At 49.2% G+C, this 24,156-nt stretch overlaps 1 protein-coding gene across 2 annotated transcripts in view; it reads right to left on the bottom strand.

Annotated features, from left to right (window-relative positions):
* DGCR2 (DiGeorge syndrome critical region gene 2) overlaps nucleotides 1-24,156 on the bottom strand; it is a 73,957-nt gene that overhangs the window by 18,241 nt on the left and 31,560 nt on the right. The window contains exons 2-6 of one of the 2 annotated variants that reach the window (XM_082640519.1): nucleotides 22,674-22,796; nucleotides 6,053-6,178; nucleotides 5,127-5,337; nucleotides 3,107-3,183; nucleotides 1,586-1,762 (exon numbers count right to left, since the gene is read on the bottom strand). In XM_082640519.1, coding sequence (XP_082496645.1) covers nucleotides 1,586-1,762; nucleotides 3,107-3,183; nucleotides 5,127-5,337; nucleotides 6,053-6,178; nucleotides 22,674-22,796 — 714 coding nt within the window. The remainder of the gene's footprint in view (nucleotides 1-1,585; nucleotides 1,763-3,106; nucleotides 3,184-5,126; nucleotides 5,338-6,052; nucleotides 6,179-22,673; nucleotides 22,797-24,156) is intronic. The other variant, XM_082640520.1, reaches the window with a different exon arrangement.

Consider the following 24,156-nt stretch of genomic DNA (forward strand, 5'->3'; position numbering starts at 1 on the left):
CTGTGTATTTAGGCCTCAAGGGCACAGTATCTCTAATTTACTCTCAAAAGATTTAGGAAAAATAGGCAGAAAGAGAATGATAAAGCAAATGTGGCAAAATATAAATAACTGGTGATTCTGTGTAGAAGGCGTATGACAGGAAGTTCCTTGTATCATTCTAGTAACTTTTCCCTAAGTGTGGAATGATATCTAAGTAACAAGTTAGAAAGTTCCCTAGCCCCTGGGCCCAGATGCTCCTATAAGGTTGGTCTATCAAACAAGGACAAGATTATCACCAACTTGTACAAACTGACCTAGAGGCTGGTAAAAGAGAATGCTTCCCAGCTCATTTCATAAACCTAATATAAATGTGATACCAAAAACTATTCAAGGAGCACGTGGAAAAGGAATGGTAGTAACAGGCTAAGCTCACTTCTTAAAGCAGTTTCAAAAATCCTAAATAAAGTATCAGCAAACCAAAGCTGGCAATATACATACAAAAACCAGGAGGATGGTTTAAAATGAGAAAATCTATTAATGTGAAAGAGTAAATGATAAAATCACATAATATAAACAAAGCAGTAATGTAAAACAGTAAAGAAGAAACACCACACATTCCCAATAAATGCAGAAAAAGCATTAATATAAAAATCAATACATTTTTGTAATGCAAAAATTCCCAGCAAACAAGGACTAGATGGGTACTTCCTTAGTCTCATAAAGGTATCTGGTTTTCTAAGTCCTAGAGAAAGTTTTACATTTAATGCTGGAACACTAAAAGCCATCTCTTTTGGGTTGGGAAGATAAGAATGCTCACTACTACCACTTCTAAGTGAAGCTGCAAGAAAAGAAATACCAGGAAAAAAAAGTAAAGAAGTTTTAAAAAGAGTAAAAAGATCTGAAAGAAAACACAAAAATGTCTAAACAGAAAGTCTATTCTCTAGTAGACAACTAATAAGGGAGTTCAGAAAACTGATCCCCAAATTTATACAGAAGAGGAAAAGGCCCAGAACAGGCAACACGATGGCCGAGGACAGGAGAGGAGCCCACCAGCTGGGAGGACTTGTCACGAAGCTCCTATAAATGTGATGACATGGTGCCCATGCAAGGACTGACCAATGGCCAAGTCCAAAACCAGGCTCTGGCCCCTGTGAAACCCTGACCCATGACAAATCGGCAGGGAAGGCAGGGATGGTCCCCAGAGGGGACAGATGAGGGAGCCCTGCCCTCGGGCTGCACAATCACGGCATGGCCCTGAGGCTGGAAGAACCTTGATGTGGAATGTGGGCGAGCGAGCTGGCAGAGGGCCCAGAACAGACCTGACACCACAGGCTGGAGGGCAGTGGCCCAGACGGGGCTGACAGAGAAGCAGAGTGAGGGCCTCTGGAGGACCCGCGGAGAGCAGGGGGAGGTGACTAAGAGAGTCCGAGGCTCCAGGACACCACGAGATGCGGCAGGTCCTCTGGTCACCACCGTCATCCCGACTCCTAACGACACGGGGTGGGCAGGGCCTCTGTCCTTGGGGGAGATGAGGGCTCAGGGATGACACTGTGGCCCAGCCTACAGGGCCAAACGGGAGGCCCGCCAGCGTCAGATGTGCGCTTACTTCTTTTACACAGAAACGAGGACTTGTCGTGGCAGCTCTCGGCACGCCAGCTGTGCAGGTCGTGGTGGCGGAGCGTGGGGAAGTGGAAGCACTGCAGCTGTGCACAGAACACGCCGTCACCCTCTGACGTGGCCGCTGCGAAGATGGGGTCCGGGGGCAGAAGCACCTCTGAGGAGCCTGCGGGACAGACAGCGTCACAGCACGATGGCAGCAGGCCGGGGAGCAGGGAGGCAGGCACGCTTAGAAACGTTACTGCAACGTCAGAGGCCCTGCAAGGACGGCAGTGCCCACAGGAAGGAGAAAGATGCCCCTTCCTCCCCAGAGGGACTCAGCCAGTGAGAAGCTGTGGACTCTCCTCGACCACACTGTCAGGACCACAAGTGTGCCCAGGAGTGTCCGCACTGTCCTAAAGGCTGGCACCCTCCGCTGGGGTTAGGGATTCACCCCAAGAGCTGGGATTAGGGCAGGTGAGAACCTACTAGAATGATCCTCTGCAGGCATGCTATGACTCTGAGCCTGGAAACCTAATGGCCATTTCCGAGTCAACTACTCCACCGGGAGATAGGAACAGGCACTCACACTCCAGGAGTACAGGTCTGGGATGCTCCAGCAGGACCTTTGAGGACTCAGGGGGTGCTGCTTGGGGGGAAGCCACTGCCTGGGGCCCTGACCTGTCTGTGTGGAGACACGGCCACCCACCTGCCACAAGGTCCCCCAGGGTGGGAGACAGGTGAGCTCTGCCCAAGCGCAACATCCCTTCACTTTCCGCAGGGAGGTGACAGAGCAAGCTGCCCAGGATCCCCGGGCTCACCAGCCCTCATTTGTCCTCAGAGACACATCAACAGCAGGACTGGGATGTGTTTAGGAAAAGGAACTGGCCCCAAGCTCAAGCCAGAGGCTCAAGGAGGGACAGGGCAAGGCATGTGGCTCGGGTGGCAGGTGGAGGAACCTGCCAGCACCTGGGCAATGGGACAGGAGAGGTGACCACGGGTGGGTGGGAACGCAGCTGCTCACATGGCTCCTGACATCACCTCGGTAGTTAAAGCAACACACACGTACGCTCACACATGCACGCTCACACTCACATACATGATCTATTTTAATTCCACCTGCCTGACGGTTCCAGGATGTTTTGGACTCCAACTCTGACCTTCCCTGTCCTAGGAAGCCTGTCCCTCCCTCTCTGGCCTGAGTTCATGTCCGCTGCACACTCTGCTCATTTTTATGCACCAATTAAAGTTGTGGACTTTGAAACGAGGGTGGACAGTCTAGAAATGGCCAAGGGAGAAGCCACGACAGGTTCTGGAGGTCATGCCCCACCTGGGCCTGGGGGAAGGGCCTGACCGGGGCTGGGCCATCACAGCCTCCCCGGGTCTGGGGCCCAATCCTCCACACAGCCCCGCACCAGGCACCCGGGTGGGAGAAGGTTGGAGTGGAGAGCCTGGCAACAGTCACCCTTGTCAGGATGACGCCCCCCAGGTTCAAGCCCAACAACTCTTCTGAAGGACCAGGAAGCCTTACCTTTGAATGCCACCTCCCAGTGACCTTCTAAGGAGTGGTTCCGGCCAGTGATGACATACTGGTAGCCGACCCACAACCTGTAGGAAGACAGATTGCAGGAGACCTCAGTGGGACAGGGGGAAGCAGGCACCACTCTGTGAGTGTGTGCATGTTTTTTTTTTTTTTAATAAACTTATTTATTTTTGGCTGCATTGGGTCTTCGTTGCTGTGTGCAGGCTTTCTCTAGTTGCAGAGAGCGGGGGCTACTCTTCATTCCGGTGCGCGGGCTTCTCGTTGTGGTGGGTTCTCTTGTTGCAGAGCATGGGCTCTAAGTGCGAGGGCTTCAGTAGTTGTGGCACGTGGGCTCAGTAGTTGTGGCTCACAGACTCTAGAGCACAGGCTCAGTAGTTGTGGAACATGGGCTTAGCTGCTTCGCGGCATGTGGGATCTTCCCAGACCAGGGCTCGAACCTGTGTCCCCTGCATTGGCAGGCGGCTTCTTAACCACTGTGCCACCAGGGAAGTCCCTGAATGTGTGCATTTTTAACAGTTACATTGACCTTTAAAGTATTGAGCTTCAAAGGCATTAATGACTTTTGAAAATTTTGATACTTAGTTTTAATAAAATGCATTAAAATTCTAAATAATAGGGCTTCCCTGGTGGCGCAGTGGTTGAGAGTCCGCCTGCCGATGCAGGGGACGCGGGTTCGTGCCCCGGTCCAGGAAGATCCCACATGCCGCGGAGCGGCTGGGCCCGTGGGCCATGGCCGCTGAGCCTGCGCGTCTGGAGCCTGTGCTCCGCAACGTGAGAGGCCAAAAAAAAAAAAAGTAAATAATAAACTCACTAGTCAGAAAAAGTTTTTATCTCGGGTGACTCCTGCCAAAACTCTTCTTATTAGCTGAACGAATAAAGCTTTTACATTCTAAGTAAAATCAACCTAGTTCTTGGTGGACACAAACCTGTGAAGACACTAAAACCAAAGAGTAGTATGCTCTGAGGGGTGAGTTTTATGGCATGTGAATTACACCTCAATAAAAGACAACCCCTATGAGTATACACTGCCTCCCTTGGAGCCTCCCACCCAGCAGGTGCTCCCGACCCCAGCCTCCCAGCTCTGGAGATGTCCATCAGTGGGTCCCTGGCTGCCGTGGGTGCCACTCTGCCACTCCAGCCCCCACCATGCATGTGCCCATCCTGAGGGCACATTCCCAACCCTCTCCCTTTTCCAAGGATTCAACCACCCAGTGAGCTGGGAGTTATCTTTCTCACTTTGGTGATTTGCCAAGCTCACAGGGCATAACGGTGGAGCCTCCACCTGCCACGGTCACTGCATTCCTATGGCAGTGTGGCAGCCTTTGCCATTGTGTGGAGGGAGCACTGGCAGTATGGTGACCCTGTGATCCACTGCTGGCCCCGGCAGTGTGGAAGGGGTCCTCAGCACACATCTGACCCCAGAACAAAACCCCCTGAATGCCGGGCCTGGGAGAGGCCGGCAGTTGGCCAGTTTCCACACTTGCTCCCTGATGCTGTGGAGCCTGGGGGTCTAGGCCAGGCTCCGGAGCCAGATTGCCTGGGTTGGAACCTGGCACACCCCAGTTAATATGTGCCCTGGTCACCACCCTGGGCCCTGTGGTGTTTGGGGGACTGAACGAGTGGGCCCATGGAAGGCACTGAGCACAGGCCTGGCAGAGCCCACTTTCTCAGAAGGATCGCCCCACCTACCTGCACGGCCTGCAAGCCAGGCCTGTGAAGCCCCATGTGGAGCAGCCCCATCTGACACAGGCCCAGACCCCCTGCAGTTGCAGCAGAACCCACAGAGGAGGACCAACGAAAAGGACTGGCCCAAGGTGACACAAGGTGGCAGCCCATCCCTGCCCCTCTGAGAGACCCTGCCCCATCGCAACACCTACCCTAAACTCCCATCTCCATTTGCTTCCGGCGGGGGGGAGCTGCTGCAGGCTTCCAGAGGCCACGTCCTGGAGGCCATCATACTAGGCAGGCCTTGGCACCCCACAGGCCCCAGACCCCACCCCGGACTCACTTGTGCTGGTCCTGCCACGCGAAGCTCCGCTCGGGCTGGTCCCATTCCTGGGTCAGGACGAAGTGCAGCTCCTGGTCAGTGGAGAAGGTGGCGAGGGACCCGTTCACGCGCTGGCAGGTCTGCGCGGCATCCCAGTAGTTCTCCCCACTCAGGTAGACTCGGTAGCAGCTGGCCGTGCCCTCGTAGTGGTGCCACCCTGTCGGGCACTTCCCTAGGAAACATGAAGGACGGCGGGGAGTTGTCCCCCAAGTTAGCATCCTCACTCCAAAATGCAATTGTACATGCTGCATCTAAGCAGCTTAGAAATCACCCAAGAAGGGGGAAGCTGAGGCTCAACAGGGGAGCTCTGCCTCCAAGACCATGAGCCTCCCAGTTGTATGAGGCTGTAGCCGCTGGGCAGTCAAGACCAGCCGCTGAGTTCGCTGAGTAAAGTGGCTGACGAGCCAGTAGGACTCCTCAGGCTGGCAGTGTGAGCATTCCCACTACATCACCACACCTAAGCATGTCTACTCAGGAGGGGGTTTCAGCTGTGGTTTTTCTGCCTTTCAATTTTCCTTAAATTTATTCTGCTCTTTTAAAATCCTAATATCGTAGAGAGTTCACTAAATAACTAGTTATTTAAAAAAATTTTTAAACGGAGGGAGAGCCTGCTTCTCCACCTACAAAAGGGCGGGTACAGTTCAGCCCCAAAAGGTAACCATCTCTTAAAAAAAAAGCAGCCTGGTTCCAGAGCTTGGGTTCAGGTCATGGCTTCCTCACTCGGGCTGGGTGGCTTTGGGCAGGTCATTGCGCAGCTTCACCCATCAAAGGAGGCCCTGAAAGGCTATTTTAGGCGGACACCCCGGCACAGCCAAGTGGCATGGGAGAGCCAGGGACCACGTTGGGGGTGAGCCTTTGATCATGAACAGGGCAGGTCTGCAACTTACTGCTGAAGCGGACAGGTTGCGCCATGTTCATGGCATGGAAGTGCGTGGGGTCACCACCTCGAGCCCGCCCCGGCCTCGGATCCACAGCCTCCTTCTCATGGTAAGGACGCGCCTTCCCGATCACTTCTGAAAGCAGAAAGAGAGTGGCTGTCAACACTGCTCATGGGGGTCAGACGCCAAAGTGAACCGCGGTACAGTCAGATGGCGGGGTGGGGGGGGGTTGGGAGGGCAGGGAGGAGTTAGCACAGATTCCATCTATTCAGGTTTTCTTTACAACTCTAAAACATGCCGTTCATGCCAAATGGGTTACATGAGCTTCTTGCTGAAATTACGCCTGGGCAGTCTTCATTTTTCATTATGACTACGAAATGGGGACTCTCAGGTTGCATTTTCTAACAGGCTACTGCGGGCACATCACAGGGTCAGCCACTCCTGCTTAACACCTTCCAGCATCCCCAGCCCCAGGGGGTTTTCTGCAGAGCCCAGGCTGCTCCCCCACTGGCCTGGAGCCTCCCCTCTTAGCTGTGTGTGGCCCTCTCTGCCTGCTGGCCCCTCTCTCGGCCTCAAGGCCAGGGTCAGGGCACCTGGCACAGGCCCAAGTGTGCAGCAGGCCTGGAGCATGGTTAAAGCGTGACCAGAAAGCTCAGGGTGAGGAAGAATGCTAGCTTTATGTGTGGTGGTCCAAGAGTAATTCGCAGGTCTGAGAGAGGAGACCCAGAGAAGTGAGGAGATTTACCCAAGGCAGGAGAGAGCCAGGGGCTATGTTTCCGAGGGGCCTCTGCGCTCTGCCTGCTGGGGGGCACCTGGTGGAGGATACCGGTACAGGGTCAGCACAGGCGACGAACTTGGTCTGCACGGCTTCGCAGACACCACAGACACCTGCCTGCAGGTGGCTCAACAACCTCAGGCCGGGAGGCTGGGGGGCGTGGCCCTGGAGGGGCGTGGCGCGTGCCAAGGTGGGGCGATGGGCGTGGCGTGGCAATGGGCGGTCCCCACCTCCCCCACCTGCGGGCAGAGGACCTTAATTCCCCACCAGGGATTGAACCGGGCCCTGGCAGTGAAAGGAGACTGCCAGGGAATTCCCTGACACTGTTTTTATTTAATAAATCATCTTTATTTTTTTCCCATTATAAAATAACACATATTCAATGTAAAATATTTGAGAAATACAAAAGTTTGAAAAGACGAAACAGATAAACTGTACTATTCTAGAGGTGGCTGCCCTTCCAATCTCTCCTTTCTACACAAATCCTTAAAACTATTGGGATCACATCAAGCACTATTTTATGATTTGCTTTGCAAGCTGAAGACTATAAACAGCTTTCCACATTCTTAAGTGAGTGAAGATCACTTTTAATGGCTGCTCAGCATCTGTGAATCGATTTCTTTAATTACCACAACTCCTAGGGTTCCAAGTTGGGGCTGCCTGCATTTTCTAATTTTTGTAGAAGAAGCACATGTGTGTCCTCTGAGACCCTAGCAGCTTTGTCCCTCCTTCCACTAACTACTCAGTAGAGTATTTCCTCGGAGTTTCCACAGTCCCTTCCCAGGCAGGTGATGGGATCAGCTTGCCAATCACTCTAACACATAAAATGTGTTCCCAGTGCCTGAGATAAGTTGGACCCCAGGCAAAGACCTAGAGGAGAAGCTGCCCTCTTCAAACACTGCCCTGGGGTGGGGCGGCTTCAGCTCTCTGGGACTGGGGTGCCCCTTGCACACGCCTGGGCACCACCACTCCCCGCAGGAGACACTGCAAAGCCCCTGCCTCCGTCCCTCCAGGGCGCCAAGCAGAGGAGTGGGCAGATCCCCGCTGGGCTGAGGGATAAGGAGGGAGGGGAGCAGAGTGCTCCCCGGCAGAGGGCGCAGCCTGGGCAAAGGCCCAAACCGGGCATGCCTGGGACAAGCTTGAAGACCAGCTTGGGTATAGCTGAAGCATATTTCACTGCACCTGCACTTCACACCTCCCTTCTGCCTGCTCAAACGAGCAAGACCTGTGGTTCCACTTGGTCTTGGCCTCTTCCCCAGACCAAGCACAGCACCTGGGCACCTGGTATACAACCAGTCAAACTGCTCACAGAGGGACGAGGAATCTAGGGCAGAGGGGAGAGAAAGAAAAGAACCGGTTCTGCTGGGGGCACCGAACACCAGGTGGCCAGGATGCGGCCGGCAGTGAAGCCATCTGCAGCCCGGGGAGGGGGTGGGGGGGGCAGGTGAAACAGCACAGTAAAGTAACCAGAAAGCCTGGTGGCGGTGGAGGACGCTGCTCTGTGATGAGCAGGCTTCTCTGTGGTTCAGGCGGCAATTCTGAGCCTTCCTCTCTCCTCCAATTTCCTTCATATCCAAACGCCCACATCCATCCCCTCATCACTCACTCATTATTCAGCGTCCATTACATGCTGCCACCGAAACCCACCAACAGACACAGGCCCCCCGAGTGTCCTGGGGGCCAGAAGCAAGAGGTGAGGGTGGCTGGGGGAGGCAGAGTTCACTGGATCAGCAGCCTTACAGCCCTCTTAGGACCACCTCTGACAATAAGGAGTTTCCTCTGAGCCCCACAGACAGCGCGGCGGCCAGCTGGAGGGTGTGCGGCCAGCTCCAGAGTGCGGGTTTCAGGGTGCAGACGCCCCAGAGCAGCTCTAGGCACTGTCCCAGGTACCCGGCAGCAGGTGGCCCTGACCCCTTAGTGGGAGGTCTCACTCTCACTCCCTGTGGTGGGGATGGGGATGAGTCCAAGCCTGGAACCCAACCCGAGCCCAGCCCTGACGTTTCTGAAGGAGTGCTCCTCTCTCTTCAGATGTCCCTCCCCGGACTTCAGAATGGGAGCCCGAGGAGGAGACCCGGCTGAAACGCTACTGAAAATCCGAGGAAGAGGGAATGTCTGAGATGGGGAGGCAGGCAAGGCCGTGACAGACCTGCTTCAGAGCAGAAGTGTCCTGGCTCAGGACCCTCGTGTGCCCTCGGAGATCAGGGCAGCAAGAGCTGGAGGCCTCGAGTCCAACGGGGAAACTGAGTCAGGAGTCAGGGCAGGCAGTGTCCTGCCTGCTGCTCCCAACAGCAAGTGGCCGGAAAAGAAGATGATGTGCAAATAAAGGACAAAATGTGAGTGATTCTAATTTGTGTTTCCAGAAACTTAAAACTTGTCCAGATGAGCCTGTAACATCTCCGAATGAGGGAGAGGGCAGGACAGACTGGAACCTCTTCAGTGCTCTGAGCTGTCGGGACACATGTCACTGTCCTATTTCACACCAAACAGATTTAGAATCATGGCCAAAAATCAAATGTCTCTAAGTTAACCAATACTTGCTAACCAACGCACGATTTCTAAAACCAGAGAGCCAGGAAATACAGTTACTAATAGCATTTCCGTTACGCTGAACACATTCTTTAAATTGATTCTCTTTCCCCACAGCTGGGGCCAGTCACGTCGCTCAGGGGGATCTCACTGGGCTAAAGGTTGATGGTTTGAGGGAGCCCCAGGGACCACCATCTCTGTCTCTGTTCCATCAGGGACACGCTAACATGAACACTCTGTCTTCCCATTTTATACCCATGTGGACAGTATATGCGGTACACAGAGATTAACTGCAAAAACACAGCCCTAGGGGGCCTCCCTGGTGGCGCAGTGGTTGAGAGTCCGCCTGCCGATGCAGGGGATACGGGTTCGTGCCCCGGTCTGGGAGGATCCCATATGCCGCGGAGCGGCTGGGCCCGTGAGCCATGGCCGCTGAGCCTGCGCATCCGGAGCCTGTGCTCCGCAACGGGAGAGGCCACAACAGTGAGAGGCCCGCGTACGGAAAAAAAAAAAAAAAAAAAAAAAAAAAAACACAGCCCTATAAGTTTCAAGTTCAAAATCTGCCTCCCTCCTGCGGCTCCTAGGTCCATGAATGTCTCAGGGCACAAGTTCACAGAAGGGACATTTTACCTTCTGCTACTGCCCGGGACAGGAGCTGAAGCCACCAGTCCCAGGCACACTCCACCTGTGGCCACGGCTCTCAGCTGCCAGGAGAGCTGTGGCAGAAGCAGACTGACCTGAGTGGGGCTCCTCACTCAAGGTCTTCTCAACTCTTAGGTATGTACATCACAGGATGAAATAGAAATTCTGCCTCCCCTCCCCCAGCCTCCCACAAAAAATTCTTCAGATAGTTTTAAAATTATTTTTTCTTACTTCTTCTAGTAGTTTAAAAAGAATTACTTATTTTTACTTATTTCTTCTGATAGTATGTCTGTATTTCCGAATAATAGGTTTACCTTGCTATTCCTAGTGTTATCAATTTTAAATGTTACCCACTGACTTAAGGTCAGGCAGGTACAGGCTTAGCTCACATACACTCTTACCTTCCCAACAGAGTAGCATAAATTTCAAAACTAAAGTCAGTAGAATAATGTAATAATGTAAGTGTTCTTCACTTGTGAACCAAATAGCATGCTAAGGTTATTTCGATCCTCTAACAACTTTCTTTTTTCCTGGAGTTAATATTTGCATCGGTTTTTAAATTTTCTTAGCTTTCTGTATATGAACCACTGATTTTTTCAGCTACTAGAGCAGATAACAAAGGCTAACAGTAAAAATTTAAAACACTCAAAACACTGTGTCAGAGCCACCCAGCTCCACTTTGTTTCCTGGAATCCCTGCCTACCTTCCAGCTCCAGGCTGAATGGGCTGCTCTCTGGGCTGGGGCCTGGCTGTGATCCTCGGGTCCACTTTGCTACCCTCCTGCACTGGGATGCTGTTTCCTGGACCCCAGGTCATCTTCTTTCTTGCTTAACCCTCTCCTTTTACAAGATCACATCTTTCTAAGAAAGGGTATAGCAACATTTATGAGTCTATTCATATCTAAAATTTTTTTATTTTTATTTTTTTGGCGGTATGCAGGCCTCTCACTGTTGTGGCCTCTCCCGTTGCGGAGCACAGGCTCTGGACGCGCAGGCTCAACGGTCATGGCTCATGGGCCCAGCTGCTGCGTGGCATGTGGGATCCTCCCGGACCGGGGCACGAACCCGTGTCCCCTGAATTGGCAGGCGGACTCTCAACCACTGCGCCACCAGGGAAGCCCTAAAATTTCTTTATTTTAGCCTCATGTATCATTGATTTCTCTGGGTATAAAAGTCCCAGATTAATAACATTTTTGAAGCTTCTGGTTAAAGGTATCAGATTGAACAAACATAACTCATTCTCTGAAACCCATTAAAACAACAGTAATGGGATTTTATTTTATTATTATTATTTTTTTGCCCCCCTGCGTGGCATGCAGAACTTCCCCAACCAGGGATCAAACCCATGCCCCCTGCAGTGGAAGCACTGAGTCTTAAGCACTGGACTGCCAGGGAAGTCCAGTAACAGGATTTTTAAAAAGGCACAGTCACAAGGACAAACAGAACAGTTAAGAGAATGACAAAGTTCTAAAAACTGGAAAACAGGACTTCCCTGGTGGCGCAGTCGTTAAGAATCCGCCTGCCAATGCAGGGGACACGGGTTCGAGCCCTGGTCTGAGAAGATCCCACATGCCGCGGAGCAACTAAGCCCGTGTGCCACAACCACCGAGGCTGCACTCTAGAGCCCGTGCTCCACAACAAGAGAAGCCACCGCAATGAGAAGCCCGCGCACCACAACGAAGAGTAGCCCCTGCTCCCCGCAACTAGAGGAAGCCCGTGTGCAGCAATGAAGACCCAACACAGCCAAAAATAAATAAATAAATTTATTAAAAAAAAAACAACTGGAAAACAGAAGGACAAGTGATAATGTAGAGAAGGTGACCACATGTCCTAAGATGCCTGGTTATGCCCGCTGTCCCAGTATACCATCCAGTTTAGCATTTGTCAGTCTCAAAATTGTCTTATTTTAGAAGTAAGTCACTCCAAATTTATTTGAGCCTAGAAAGCTAAATCCTAGGCCAGCAGCTGGGCAAAGTAAGGAATTTGTAAACTATATACATTGACCCTTAGACCCAGCAATCCGACATTTAAGAATTTACATTGATGATACATCTCCAAAACCCCCTCCAAAACAAAAAAGGCCCCCCCATAACCCCGCATATGCACAAGGTTACTTACTGTGACATTATTTTTTTTTTTTTTGCGGTATGCGGGCCTCTCACTGTTGTGGCCTCTCCCGCTGCGGAGCACAGGCTCTGGACGCGTAAGCTCAGCGGCCATGGCTCACGGGCCCAGCTGCTCCGCGGCATGTGGGATCTTCCCGGACCGGGGCACGAACCCGTGTCCCCTGCATCGGCAGGCAGACTCTCAACCACTGCGCCACCAGGGAAGCCCATGTGACATTATTTTTAATAGCAAACTAATGAGAACAACCTAAAGGCCCACACATAGGAGACTGGTTAAATAAAATACAGTATATTCTTAAGATGGAGAGCAATATAGCAGTAAGAAAGAATTAAAAAAAAACTTTATGAATTAATACAGAGTTATTTTAAGGATATTCTACTGAATTAAAAAAGAAAAAAAGGGCCTCCCTGGTGGCGCAGTGGTTGAGAGTCCGCCTGCCGATGCAGGGGATACGGGTTCGTGCCCCGGTCTGGGAGGATCCCATATGCCGCGGAGCGGCTGGGCCCGTGAGCCATGGCCGCTGGGCCTGCGCGTCCGGAGCCTGTGCTCCGCGGCGGGAGAGGCCACAACAGTGAGAGGCCCGCATACCGAAAAAAAAAAAAAAAAGAAAAAAAATCAGGGCAAAAAGTACACATAGTAAGACTTTTTTATGTAAGAAAGGGTAAAGAAAAAGAAACAAGTAGTAAAATATACACATATTTGCTTATTTTTGTAATTAAAAAAATGCCCAAAACTCAGAAAAGATAGGCCAGAAACCAATCAAGCTAGTGGCCTATTGGATATGAGTGGAAACAGTTAAAGGGAAATAGAACTTCTAAGTGTATGTTTTTATACAGTTACAAGTTTTGAATCTTGCTAATGTTTTACATATTCTAAAAAAAAATCAGTTAATCTTGTGGATACACTAAAACCCATGAAATTGTACCTTTAAAGGGGTGAATTTTATGGTACATGATTTATATCTCAATTAAAAAATAAATGAAGATGAGGAGGCAAAGTCCTAAAACTGAATGCAAACATTCAGACGTTAACACATCACACAGAAGAAAAACAGGAACGAATCCGGTGGCTTCTGACTAGACAATGACTGTACCCCCTCAGTGCAACACAGTCTAACATCATAAAGAACTGAGAAGAAAACCTAGAATTTAGTTAGTAGGTTTGTTCTTGGCCGTGGTACAGGAGCAATAATTCCAAAACTCTTCTATGTGTACTTTAGAATTGGCCAAATGAGTACATATACAGATGGTGCTGGGAACCAGGGTTCTTACTATGGGAAAGGGAAGTACAAATATGAGATGGGGGAGGAGAGGAGGAAATCTAGATTAGAATCGGAGGTACAGCAAATATGAACTCATGATTTAAAAAAAACGTTTTCTTGCGCTATCCACTGAAAGTGCCTAGAAGCAAGGATGAGCCCAGCTAACACTCAGATACTGGTTTCTAAGTACCATTCCTCACCGAAAGTAGCAGGGTTCCTTAAGAGAAATGGCTGATTCCAGGTTTAGGGCAGGAAAAGTACAAGATGAGCCTGGAACATCTTCAAGTGCCAGAAAACAGGAAAGCACTTTATAAAATAATATCATTTGCAAAGAGTAGTGCATATGGCAGAGTAACAAAAACACCATTTTAAACTACCAGTATTATAACCGATTCAGACAAGAATCATCAGTATAAACTAAAACAGTTGGGTAATACCTAGAATACTCCTCCACAGCTTATGTATTCATTACCTATTCACAGATTACTTTTCATTACAAAAGGGGGGAAAAACTATTACAATAGTGGAATCTGATAGACATTACCTTAACAAAATGATCAAACATAATATCACCAACAATGGGACAAAATGACCTCATGTGACCCCCCCCCCTTTTTTTTTGTGCGGTATGCGGGCCCCTCACTGTTGTGGCCTCTCCCGCTGCGGAGCACAGGCTCCAGACGCGCCGGCCCAGCGGCCATGGCTCACGGGCCCAGCCGCTCAGCGGCATGCAGGATCCTCCCGGACCGGGGCACGAACCCGTGTCCCCTGCATCGGCAGGCGGACCCCCAACCACTGCACCACCAGGGAAGCCCCTCATGTGACCCTTGATTTGACACTTCATTACCTGATTAAAAAAGAAAAAAGTCTCACCTGAATCTAATCATGAGGAAACAGACAAGCTTAAAGGACATTTTACAAACCCACTGGTGCGGACTCCTCAAATATGTCAATGTCACGTAAGATCAGTAATTTTTAAAAAGGCTGGGGGACTTCTCTGGTGGTGCAGTGGTTAAGAATCTTCCTGCCAATAAAGGGGACAAGGGTTCGAGCCCTGGTCTGGGAAGATCTCACATGCCACGGAGTAACTAAGCCCATGCGCCACAACTACTGAGCCTGCACTCTAGAGCCCGCAAGCCACAGCTGCCCACATGCTGCAACTACTGATGCCCGCGCGCCTAGAGCCCGTGCTCCGCAACAAGAGAAGCCACCCCAGTGAGAAGCCCACGCACCACAACAGAAGAGTAGCCCCCGCTCACCTCAACTAGAGAAAGCCTGCCCGCAGCAATGAAGACCCAATGCAGCCAAAAATAAATGAATAAATTTATAAAACATAAATAAATGATAAATAAATAAATAAAAAGGCTGGGGACACCTCTTGACTAAAGGACAGAGCAAGATGGCAAGAAAATACAATATGTAACCTTTGACTAAATCCTGGACTTAAAAGTTTAAAAAACCTGTAAATGACAGTTTTGTGACTATTGAAAAAAATTTCAATATGGACTATATATAAGATAATAGTGTTATAGTAAGTTTCTTGCATGTGAAAACTGTACTGTGGTTACAGAGTGGATTGTTCTCATTCTCAGAAGATGCTGAATATTTAGGGGTAAATGTCATATCTGTAATACACTCTCAAAGGGTTCAGAAAAAATGTACATAGAGAAAGCAACTGTAGCAAAATGCTAATGGCTGATGAATGCAAGTAAGGGCTACAGGAGCGTTCACTGCACTATTCACTGCACTACTCTCAAGCCTTTTCTGGAGATATGAAATTTCTCGTATTAAATCAGGGAGAAGGCAGGGACTTCCCTGGTGGCGCAGTGGTTGAGAGTCCGCCTGCCAAGCAGGGGACACAGGTTCGGTCCCTGGTCTGGGAAGATCCCACAGGTCGCAAAGCAACTTAGCCCATGTGCCACAACTACTGAGCTTGCACTCTAGACCCCGCGTGCCACAACTACTGAAGCCTGCACACCTAGAGCCCATACTCCACAACAAGAGAAGCCACGACAATGAGAAGCCCGCGCACCGCAACAAAGAGTAGCTGCCGCTCACCACAACTAGAGAAAGCCTGTGCGAAGCAATGAAAACCCAATGCAGCCCAAAATAAATAAATTAATTAATTTAAAAAATATCAGGGAGAAGGCAGTCCACACACCCAGATCCCAACCCCTGCACGGTGTGCTCAGGAAACCTGCCCCTCCTTCACACTAGCAGAACACGGGGGATTTACTAAAAAAGTAAAACAGGGGGTCTCTGGGATGGGGGATACCAGTTCAGCTGAAAGTCATGGTTCTTTATTTAAGGAGGGGAGGGCAGACTCCCAGCCCCTCTTCCTCCACTAAGCTCCTCCTTTATTTTGTTTAGGTAGTTTCCTTCTATTCCTAGCTTGTTGAGTATTTCACCATGAAAGAATGTTTAATTTTGCCAAATGCTTTTCCTGCATCAAGAAGATCATGTGTTTTTTCCTACATTCTACTAGTGTGGTATATTACACAGATTTTAGTTTTTTGAACCACCCTTGCATTCCAAGAATAAATCCATTTGATCATGGTGTGTAAGCCTCTTAATGTACTGTTAAATTCTGTTTGCTGGTATTGTGTTCAGGATTTTTGCATCAATGTTCATGGCATATTAGTCTGCAGTTTTCTTTTGGGAGGTTATGTGTTTCTACGAATTTGTCCATGTCAGTTATGTTTCTAATTTGTTGGCATATAATTCTCCACAGTACTCTTTTTTTTTTCTTTAAAGATTTTTTTTTGATGTGGACCATTTTTTAAAAAAATCTTTACTGAATTTGTTACAACATTGCTTCCGTTTTGGTTTTTTGGCCACGAGGAATGTGGGATCCCAGGTCCCCCACCAGGGATTGAACCCACACCCCCTGTATTGGAAGACAAAGTCTTAACCACTGGACCACCAGGGAAGTCCCCCACAGTACTCTCTTATAATCCTTTTTGTTTCTGTAAAATTAATAGTAATGTCCCAACTTTCATTTCTTCTTTTTTTTTTTTTTTGGCTGCATCAGGTCTTAGCTGCAGCACGTGGGATCTTTGCTGAGGCATATGGGATCTTTCATTGCCACGTGGGCTTCTCTCTAGTTGTGGCATGCGGGTTTTCTCTCTCTAGTTGTGGTGCACGGGCTCCAGAGCGTGTGGGCTCTGCAGTTTGCAGCAGGTGGGCTCTCTTGTTGAGGCGCACAAGCTCAGTAGTTGTGGCGTGTGGGCCTAGTTGCCCTGCGGCATGTGGGATCTTAGTTCCCCAACCAGGGATCGAACCCACGTCCCCATTGGAAGGCAGATTCTTTACCACTGGACCACCAGGGAAGTCCCCTCAACTTTCATTTCTTATTTTAGTTATTTGAGTCTTTACTCTCTTTTTTCTTTCCCGGCTTCACTCACTTTATTTTTCTCCCCATTCCAGGGCCCCCAGGGCCTCTGGGCCCTTCCACAGCAGTGGCGTCATTAGCCATTCGGTGTTTTTATGAAGAAGTTGAGTCTTTTCTCTTTAGTCAATCTAGCTAAAGGTTTGTCAATTTTGTTGACCTTTGGTTTTGTTGATTTTCTCCATTGTTTTTCTATTCTGTTTACCTCTGTTCTAATCTTTATTATTTTCTTCCTTCTGCTATCACTGAGTTTAGTTTGTTCTTCTTTTTCTACTTTCTTAAGGTGTAAAGTTAGATTGCTGATTTGAGACCCTTCCTCCCTCCCTCCAGCTGACACTCTCTCTTTCTTAATTTAAGTATTTACAGGTACATATTTCCTTCTTAGTACTGTTTTTGCTGCAGCCCCTAAGTTTTGGTTTGTTGTTTTCTTTTCTTTAAAATAAATGTATTTATTTATTTATTTATTGGCAGGCAGATTCTTAACCACTGCGTCACCAGGGAAGTCTATGGTTTGTTCTTTTCATTTTATCTCAAGATATTTTCTAATTTCCTGTGTGATTTCTTCTTGACTCATGACTGTTTAAGAGTATATTGTTGAATTTCCATGTATTTGTGAATGTTCCAGTTTTCCTTCTACTGTTGATACCTATTATAGTTTCATTCCACTGTGATTTATATGATTTCAATCTTTTAAATTTGTTCAGACTTATTTTGTGGCCTAACATATGGTCTAGCCTAGAGAATGTTAAATGGACATTTGAGTAAAAAGATGTGCATTCTGTTGGTGGTTGTTGGGTGATCCTGTAAGTCCCCAAGGCTCTGTTCACCTTTCTTTGTTCTCTCTGTTCCAAACACTCAGTAATTTCAAATGTTCAGTTTTCAAGCTCACCTAGTCTTTCTTCTGCCTGTTGAAGCCTGCTGTTGAACCTTTCTAGTGAAGTTTTCAATTCAGTTTAGTTTTTTGTCCATGTTTTCCTTCACCTCTTTGAGCACATTTAAGATGGTAGTTTTAAAGCCTTTGTTTAGTATGTCTGAGGCCCACTGTTTCTTGAGGGATAGTATCTGCCACATAATTTTCTTCCTTCAAATGGGCTGTGTTCTCCTGTTTCTTTGTATGTCTGTTATTTTGTTGTTGCTGAAAATTAGGCATTTGAATAAATCCTCTCCCAATCTTTGCAGACTGGTTCTGTATTGGGGAAGACCTTCATTAATTAGCAGGGTTTGTTCTAAGCCTTGAGACCAGCTCAGGGTGAACGCTTAAGGTCTTCTTAGGTCTTTTCTGCACTTGCATTGTGTCTGGTCCTGTGTGTTAACTTCTTTTGATTCTTAAGTATATATGCCTGCTTTAAAATGTCTTAATTTCCCAGAGCCAGTCACCTGCTTCTCAGGGTCTTGGACGTACTATTGTATTCCTCCACCCACAGTCCCTTGCCCCAGGCATCTGCAGGTCTGTATCCAGTTTTTGTGAGCATTGCTTGACACTTTCTACAGTTTTTTCAGGCTGAGATCCAAACTATGTAATTTTTCCCTCTCTGAGCTCCAAGTCAGAAAAAACAGACATCAGTCCCTCAGGCAGCCCCCAGACAGGTCAGAATGTTGCAAATAAGGTCATTCTGCTCCCGCTGGTTGGAGGCAAGGAATTTGGAATTGGGTTGTTGCTTCTTTTAGACTGTGCTGTGCCACTGGGGGAGGAAGTGGGCCAAGGGTGAGTAAAAATGCCATGATATTTCCTACCACTTGAATGTGGCTTTTTCCTGATTGGGTGTTCCCATGGTTGCTATAGACTTTGACTGTTTTCCAGAGCTTCCATGAAGTTATTTTAGCCATCCTCTAGTTGCTTTTTGAATGTATGCATGACAGAATGGGCGTCTGAAGTTTCTGAGACAGCCATTTTGCTGACATCAGAATATATTGTTATGCCATGCAGTGCAGCCAAAAAAAAAAAAAAAAAAAAAAAGAAGAAGAAGATGAATATATTGCTAAAGTTTTCTTTTACTCCCTGAATTAATAAGAGCTAACATATAGTGAGGGATTGCTGAGTGCTGTGTTCTGCTCTAAGCATACCTTGTGTACATCAATCCTCTGGCAACCCTAAGGTAGGTACTATTATCCCCCATCTCACAGGTGAGGACAATGAAGTTCAAAAAGCATCTTGCCCACAGGACTACAGCCAGAGGAGGCGGAGGCGGGGAACCAGCCCAGGCAGCTTGGTTCTGAGCCCCCACATTTAACCGCTGTTTTACACACAGCAGAGTTAGCTACCTCAGCCACTCTGTGCTGGTCCTTTTGGTCTAGGATGCTCTAGCCAGAGTCCAGGGAGCATCCTGTGGCTGCTTCCTTCCAGAGTCTAGAGAGCACTGGCTGTCTTTCATGTTTAAGAGGAAGGTGGTCCAGCTTGCCAGAGGCTCTGTGGGCACTCGTGGGCTAGGTGCTGGTAGGGTTCAGGTGAGTTCAAGGTGGGAACCCTCCAGCTTGTTGATACCGCTTCTACCTCACCCGTGATGCACCAATTTCTCCAGAAAAGACTCCCACAACCCCCTGCCTGAGGAAACAGACCACATGGGGAGCAGGGCAGAAGATATGGTCAAGGGTCTCATCTGTCCCCATAGAGAATTTCTCTTAATTCCTCTGTTTTCCACCTCCATGGCTCCCCTCTGCTGGGCCTGGTGCCTCCTATTCTGCAGACTGTAAGTCCAAGTGCTATCTAACAGAAATATAATGCAAGCCACATTTCAAAAGAGATGAAATTAATTTTAATAATTGTATTTAACCCAATATATCCAAAGTACTATAATTTCAACATGTAATAAATATTAAAAAGTATTAATGAGGTGTTTTACTTTTTTGTACTAACTCTTTGACATTCAGTGTATACTTTACAGTTGTGATGCATCTTAGTTGGAAACGGCCACATTTCAGGCACTCAGAAGCCACATGTGACTCGTGGCTACCATACTGGATGGCCAAAGTCTGGAAAATAAGCTTCATGTCTGCCATGGAAGAGTCATCTAGCCCCATGGAGAAAGTGAGGAAGTGAGGAAGCCCAGCCACCCCCAGCCAGATGCCCACCAGCCAGGGCATTTAGGGCCTGCTGGGCAAACTGGCTCATTTCCTGGTGTTCTCTCCCCCCAAGCAGGCCGCGGTAAAGCCTAGTAATAAAGTACGTCATGAACCCCCAGCCCTCGCTAAGTCGGTCATCTGCTACAGGGCTGCACCCCAACGTCTGCTTCTCCCAGGCTGACCCCTCTGTCTCCCCACCAGCGAGGAACCGGAAGCCCGGGTTTTGTGTATCTGGGCTGTTCAGCCTTTCTTCCTCTTGGTTTACCACACGCGGATGTATCTGAAAATGAGATGGTGCTCAGTTATCCTTGTCTTTACTGTGCTGTGTGTACTTCTGGGCAACTTGCCCTGTCACCTACATTCTGCTTTCAGAGCTTCCGTGTTGCTACAGGAACCTAACAGGCACCTGCTGTCGCTGGGTCAAATACTCCGTCGTGTGAACACACATTTGGGTTGTTTCCAAGCTGTACATTAGTATGAACAGCACTGCAAAAATTTCTCCAGAGCTTCCCCCAAATGGCAATCCTGGATCACAGAATATGAGGATGTTCAGCTTTGCAGGTTAATGCCTGTTTTCCAAAGTGGGTGTGTCAGTGCACCCCTCTCGCCAGCAGCCCAAAGACCTCCAACACCCAGGTTTGTCAGACGTCCTCAGTTTCGCCAATCTAAGTATCTGCAAAGTGGGAGCTCACTGTCGCCTCTGAATACTAATGAGGTAGGACATCTCTTTATGTGTTTAGCCACCATTCTTGCTCGTTTTTCTTGTTTGCTGACATGCCTGACCGTCTTTTGTCCATCCGCAGGAGTCCTCTACACACGCTGGATTATAATCCTTTATAGGCTTCCCACTCTGTACTTGTCTGTTCACATTCTTAATTGGGGCTTTTTGATAAAGGGGAGACCTTAATTTTAATCTGGTAAAACTGGTCGTTTCTATTTAAGAGTTAACATTTTTTTGTGACTTAAAAAAACCTTCCCTATCAAGGTCATAAAGGTATTCTCCTCTACGGTCTTCCAGGAGTTTTTCTTCAATTAACCTGAAACCGATCTTTCGTACACTGTTCATCAGGGATCTGACGGCATTCCTTTCGGACTCCATCCTTTGTCTAGTGACGGGTAAGCCACTTCTGTCTCAAATCAAGTTTCTCTGGTCCATTTCTGGCAGCTCTTCTGTCTCACCAGCCAATCCCTGAGCCAACTGTGAAGGAAGCCTCAGCACTGGCAAGGCTGGTGCGTGCTTCTTTCTCTTCTTCAAAGTGGACAAATGATATTAGGACTTTATCCTTCCACGGGTTTTAGAATTGACTTGTCATATTTCCCAGAACACTGAATCCACAGATCAGTATAAGCAGAATGGGCAGCTTTACCACACTGAGCCTTCCTTGCTAAGAACACCCTGTCTCTACTTATTCAAGTCTTCTTTAATGTGTCTTAATAAAGCTGTGAATTCTTCTCCAGTAAAACTTTTACATTCCTCTTTGTATCAGACATGGTTCACTGAGGAGAGCAGGGACCACATAGGTATTTCCAACACAAAGGGAATTTGTGCTTTCAAACAACTGACAAGGTTGGGAGGTGCACAAATGGGCCACCTCTAACCGTCAATGCCCCCTCTGTGCTGCAGCTGAGAGCGAGCAGGCCAGTCTGCCACCCACCGCTGAGCAGAAAATGCTTCCGGGATCACCGCCACTCTGCAGCCCTGCCACGCTCCCACTATCCGAGCCCACACACCCACACTGTGGCCAGGGGAAGAAGGGGCCCCCTCCCTTCCACCTTCCAAACGTCACAGGAATGCATCTCAGGGGCTAAACAACACCAGAAGCCGCTGGCAGGGGGTCTGGGTAAGACAGCTCCAGCCCCTGAAAGGCAGGGACTGTCCTGAAGGCCCAGACCATCAGGCACACCATCTGCTTTCTATCTCCCCAAAATACTGCTGAAATTACTGATCTACTGTGTCATCTTTTCCCATTTTCTTGGTCCCTGTGGTTTTACATCTTTTGTACTCTTTTGTTCTCTTTTGTTATAATTTTAGCAGGCTTTTAGCTGGACAATGAAGTAATCTCTTGTGGTCACTCAAGAAGTCCTGCAGTCCAAGTTCAAAAGCAGCCAGACCTAGCACGGCTAGGACTTCCCATGGATTTACTTAAACTTCACCACATCAGGAAGGTCACAGCTGAGCCCCTGCCCACACCCACAAAGATATTCAATGACTGGGTGGGCTCCCAGACACGGGCCTGCCCTGGAGGCTCCCAGCCTGGCCGCCACCTCCCTCAATGTCACCAGAAAGACAGACACCTCAACCAGAGACACGCACGAGATAGTCAAGCCAGAACAGGATCCAGGACAACCGGGAGGGGTCGCCTCTCAACAGTCACCTTCACAGGCAGATACCATCCAACACCTCGAGCCGACACCCAGGTCTTCAGCGGATGAGTGTGTTATGTGTGTGTGTCACAGGCACACGCACACACCCTGGACCAAGCTGAGAGCCAGGGCTGCCGTGAACACGCTGCTCTTGGGGGCAACCCTCATCGAGGGGACAGGGGCAGAACCGAGCAAAGGAGCTGCAACTCAGACTTTGTGTGGCATCCACCCGTCTCCAGGGCCTGAGTGGGCAGGATGGCAGGAGGGCCATGGCCGGTCACCGGGGCTGCCACCCAGGGGCTCGCTGTGGGCCGCGGTGCCCCCAAACGTGGCCTCTTGGGTCCCCTCATGCCCCCCATGGCCCTGGCCCTGCAACCAGCCACACTGGGACCTGCCGGCAATGGGCATGTATTTTTTAAAGAGACACAGAAAGAGAGAGGGAGAAGGGGAGGGCGGTCACTACACGCGTCCCCCGGCCCGACACTCACCTGGACAGTTGGCTTCATCACTCTCATCCTCACAGGTCACCAAGCCGTCACACTGCCAGGGGAGGGGGATGCACTGGATGGTGCCGCTGCGACAGGCAAACTGGCCTGGGTTGCACCGCAGCTCTGTGGGACCAAAGGCAAGAGGCCGTTGAGGATGCAGTGCCACCTGCACCTCTGAGCACACAGGGCAGGGGCGACACAGACACTGACCAGACAGAGGTGCCAGCACACTAGGTGAATGCAGGGGGAGAGGCCGCCCCCACCCAGGGCCCCAGGCCACTGCCTGGATGAGGTGGGAGCATGGGGCTCCCGAGGCTTCACAAGGTGCACAGGATGGCGCAGGAAGGGAGGAACAGGGGAGTCTGCCACAAACCGAGACCACGGGGACAGGTGGGAGGAAGGTATTTCAAACTTCAGGTCGCATGTTGTATGGAGCAAAGGTGATTTAGCCAGTAAGTGACATGATAAGACCTGTGCTTTAAGGAAGGTACAATGGGCAGTGGTTTCTGGAAGCAATTGTAATAGGGGACCAGACAAAACACTGAGTAACTCAGTACCGAAGGGCCTGACTGAGGCAGGGGTCAGCCAGCTCCTGCCACCCGCCTGCCCTGGCTCTCAGGTGTGCTGTCAGCAGGCACGGCTGGGGAGAGACCATCCTTGGGGTAAGAGGGAACAATAACAATAACTGAAGCTCATCAGGGCCACAAAAACGCCTGTCCTCAGGATCCACACTGGAAACAACTTCTAATTCGTGGGGCACTGGGTCAAGATGTAGAAGAGTCTTGCCTGGTTAGTGGGGAAAAATTAACTCTAGGCTAAATGCTGCCCTAGTCCTGACTAAGCAAGATTGAAACGAAGAGCTGAAATGACCAAACTGTTTCCAAGCCACATCCTAAAACAAAGCTCAAGAATATTTATAGGAATATGCAGAAATATACAGAACTCAGAAAGTCAAAATTCATAGTCTGGGCTTCCCTGGTGGCGCAGTGGTTGAGAGTCCGCCTGCCAATGCAGGGGACACTGGTTCGTGCCCCAATCCGGGAAGATCCCACATGCTGTGGAGCAGCTAGGCCCGTGAGCCATGGCCGCTGAGCCTGCGCGTCCAGAGCCTGTGCTCCGCAACAGGAGAGGCCATAACAGTGAGAGGCCCGCGTACCGCAAAAAAAAAAAAAAAAAAAAAAAAATTCATAGTCTGCCATCCAATAAAAAAATTACCAGACATGTGAACAGGAAATTGACCAAAATGAGGAGGAAAAAAAAAATCAATCCAGAAATGACAGAAAAGATAAAACATTAAGAATTATTATAACTGGACTGCAAATGTTGAAGAAGTTAGAGGAAAGATTAAACATGTTAAGTAGAGATACGGAAGACACAAAGAAAGAAACCTACTGTGAGAGATTGAAACACACTGCACAGACAACAGAAAGTCTAAACAGAAAGAAAAGAAGGCTAGAAAAAAAAGAATTGTGGCTCTGGGACC

Source organism: Mesoplodon mirus, assembly GCF_964341445.2.
Source record: "Mesoplodon mirus genome assembly, chromosome: 13".
Taxonomy (NCBI): domain Eukaryota; kingdom Metazoa; phylum Chordata; class Mammalia; order Artiodactyla; family Ziphiidae; genus Mesoplodon; species Mesoplodon mirus.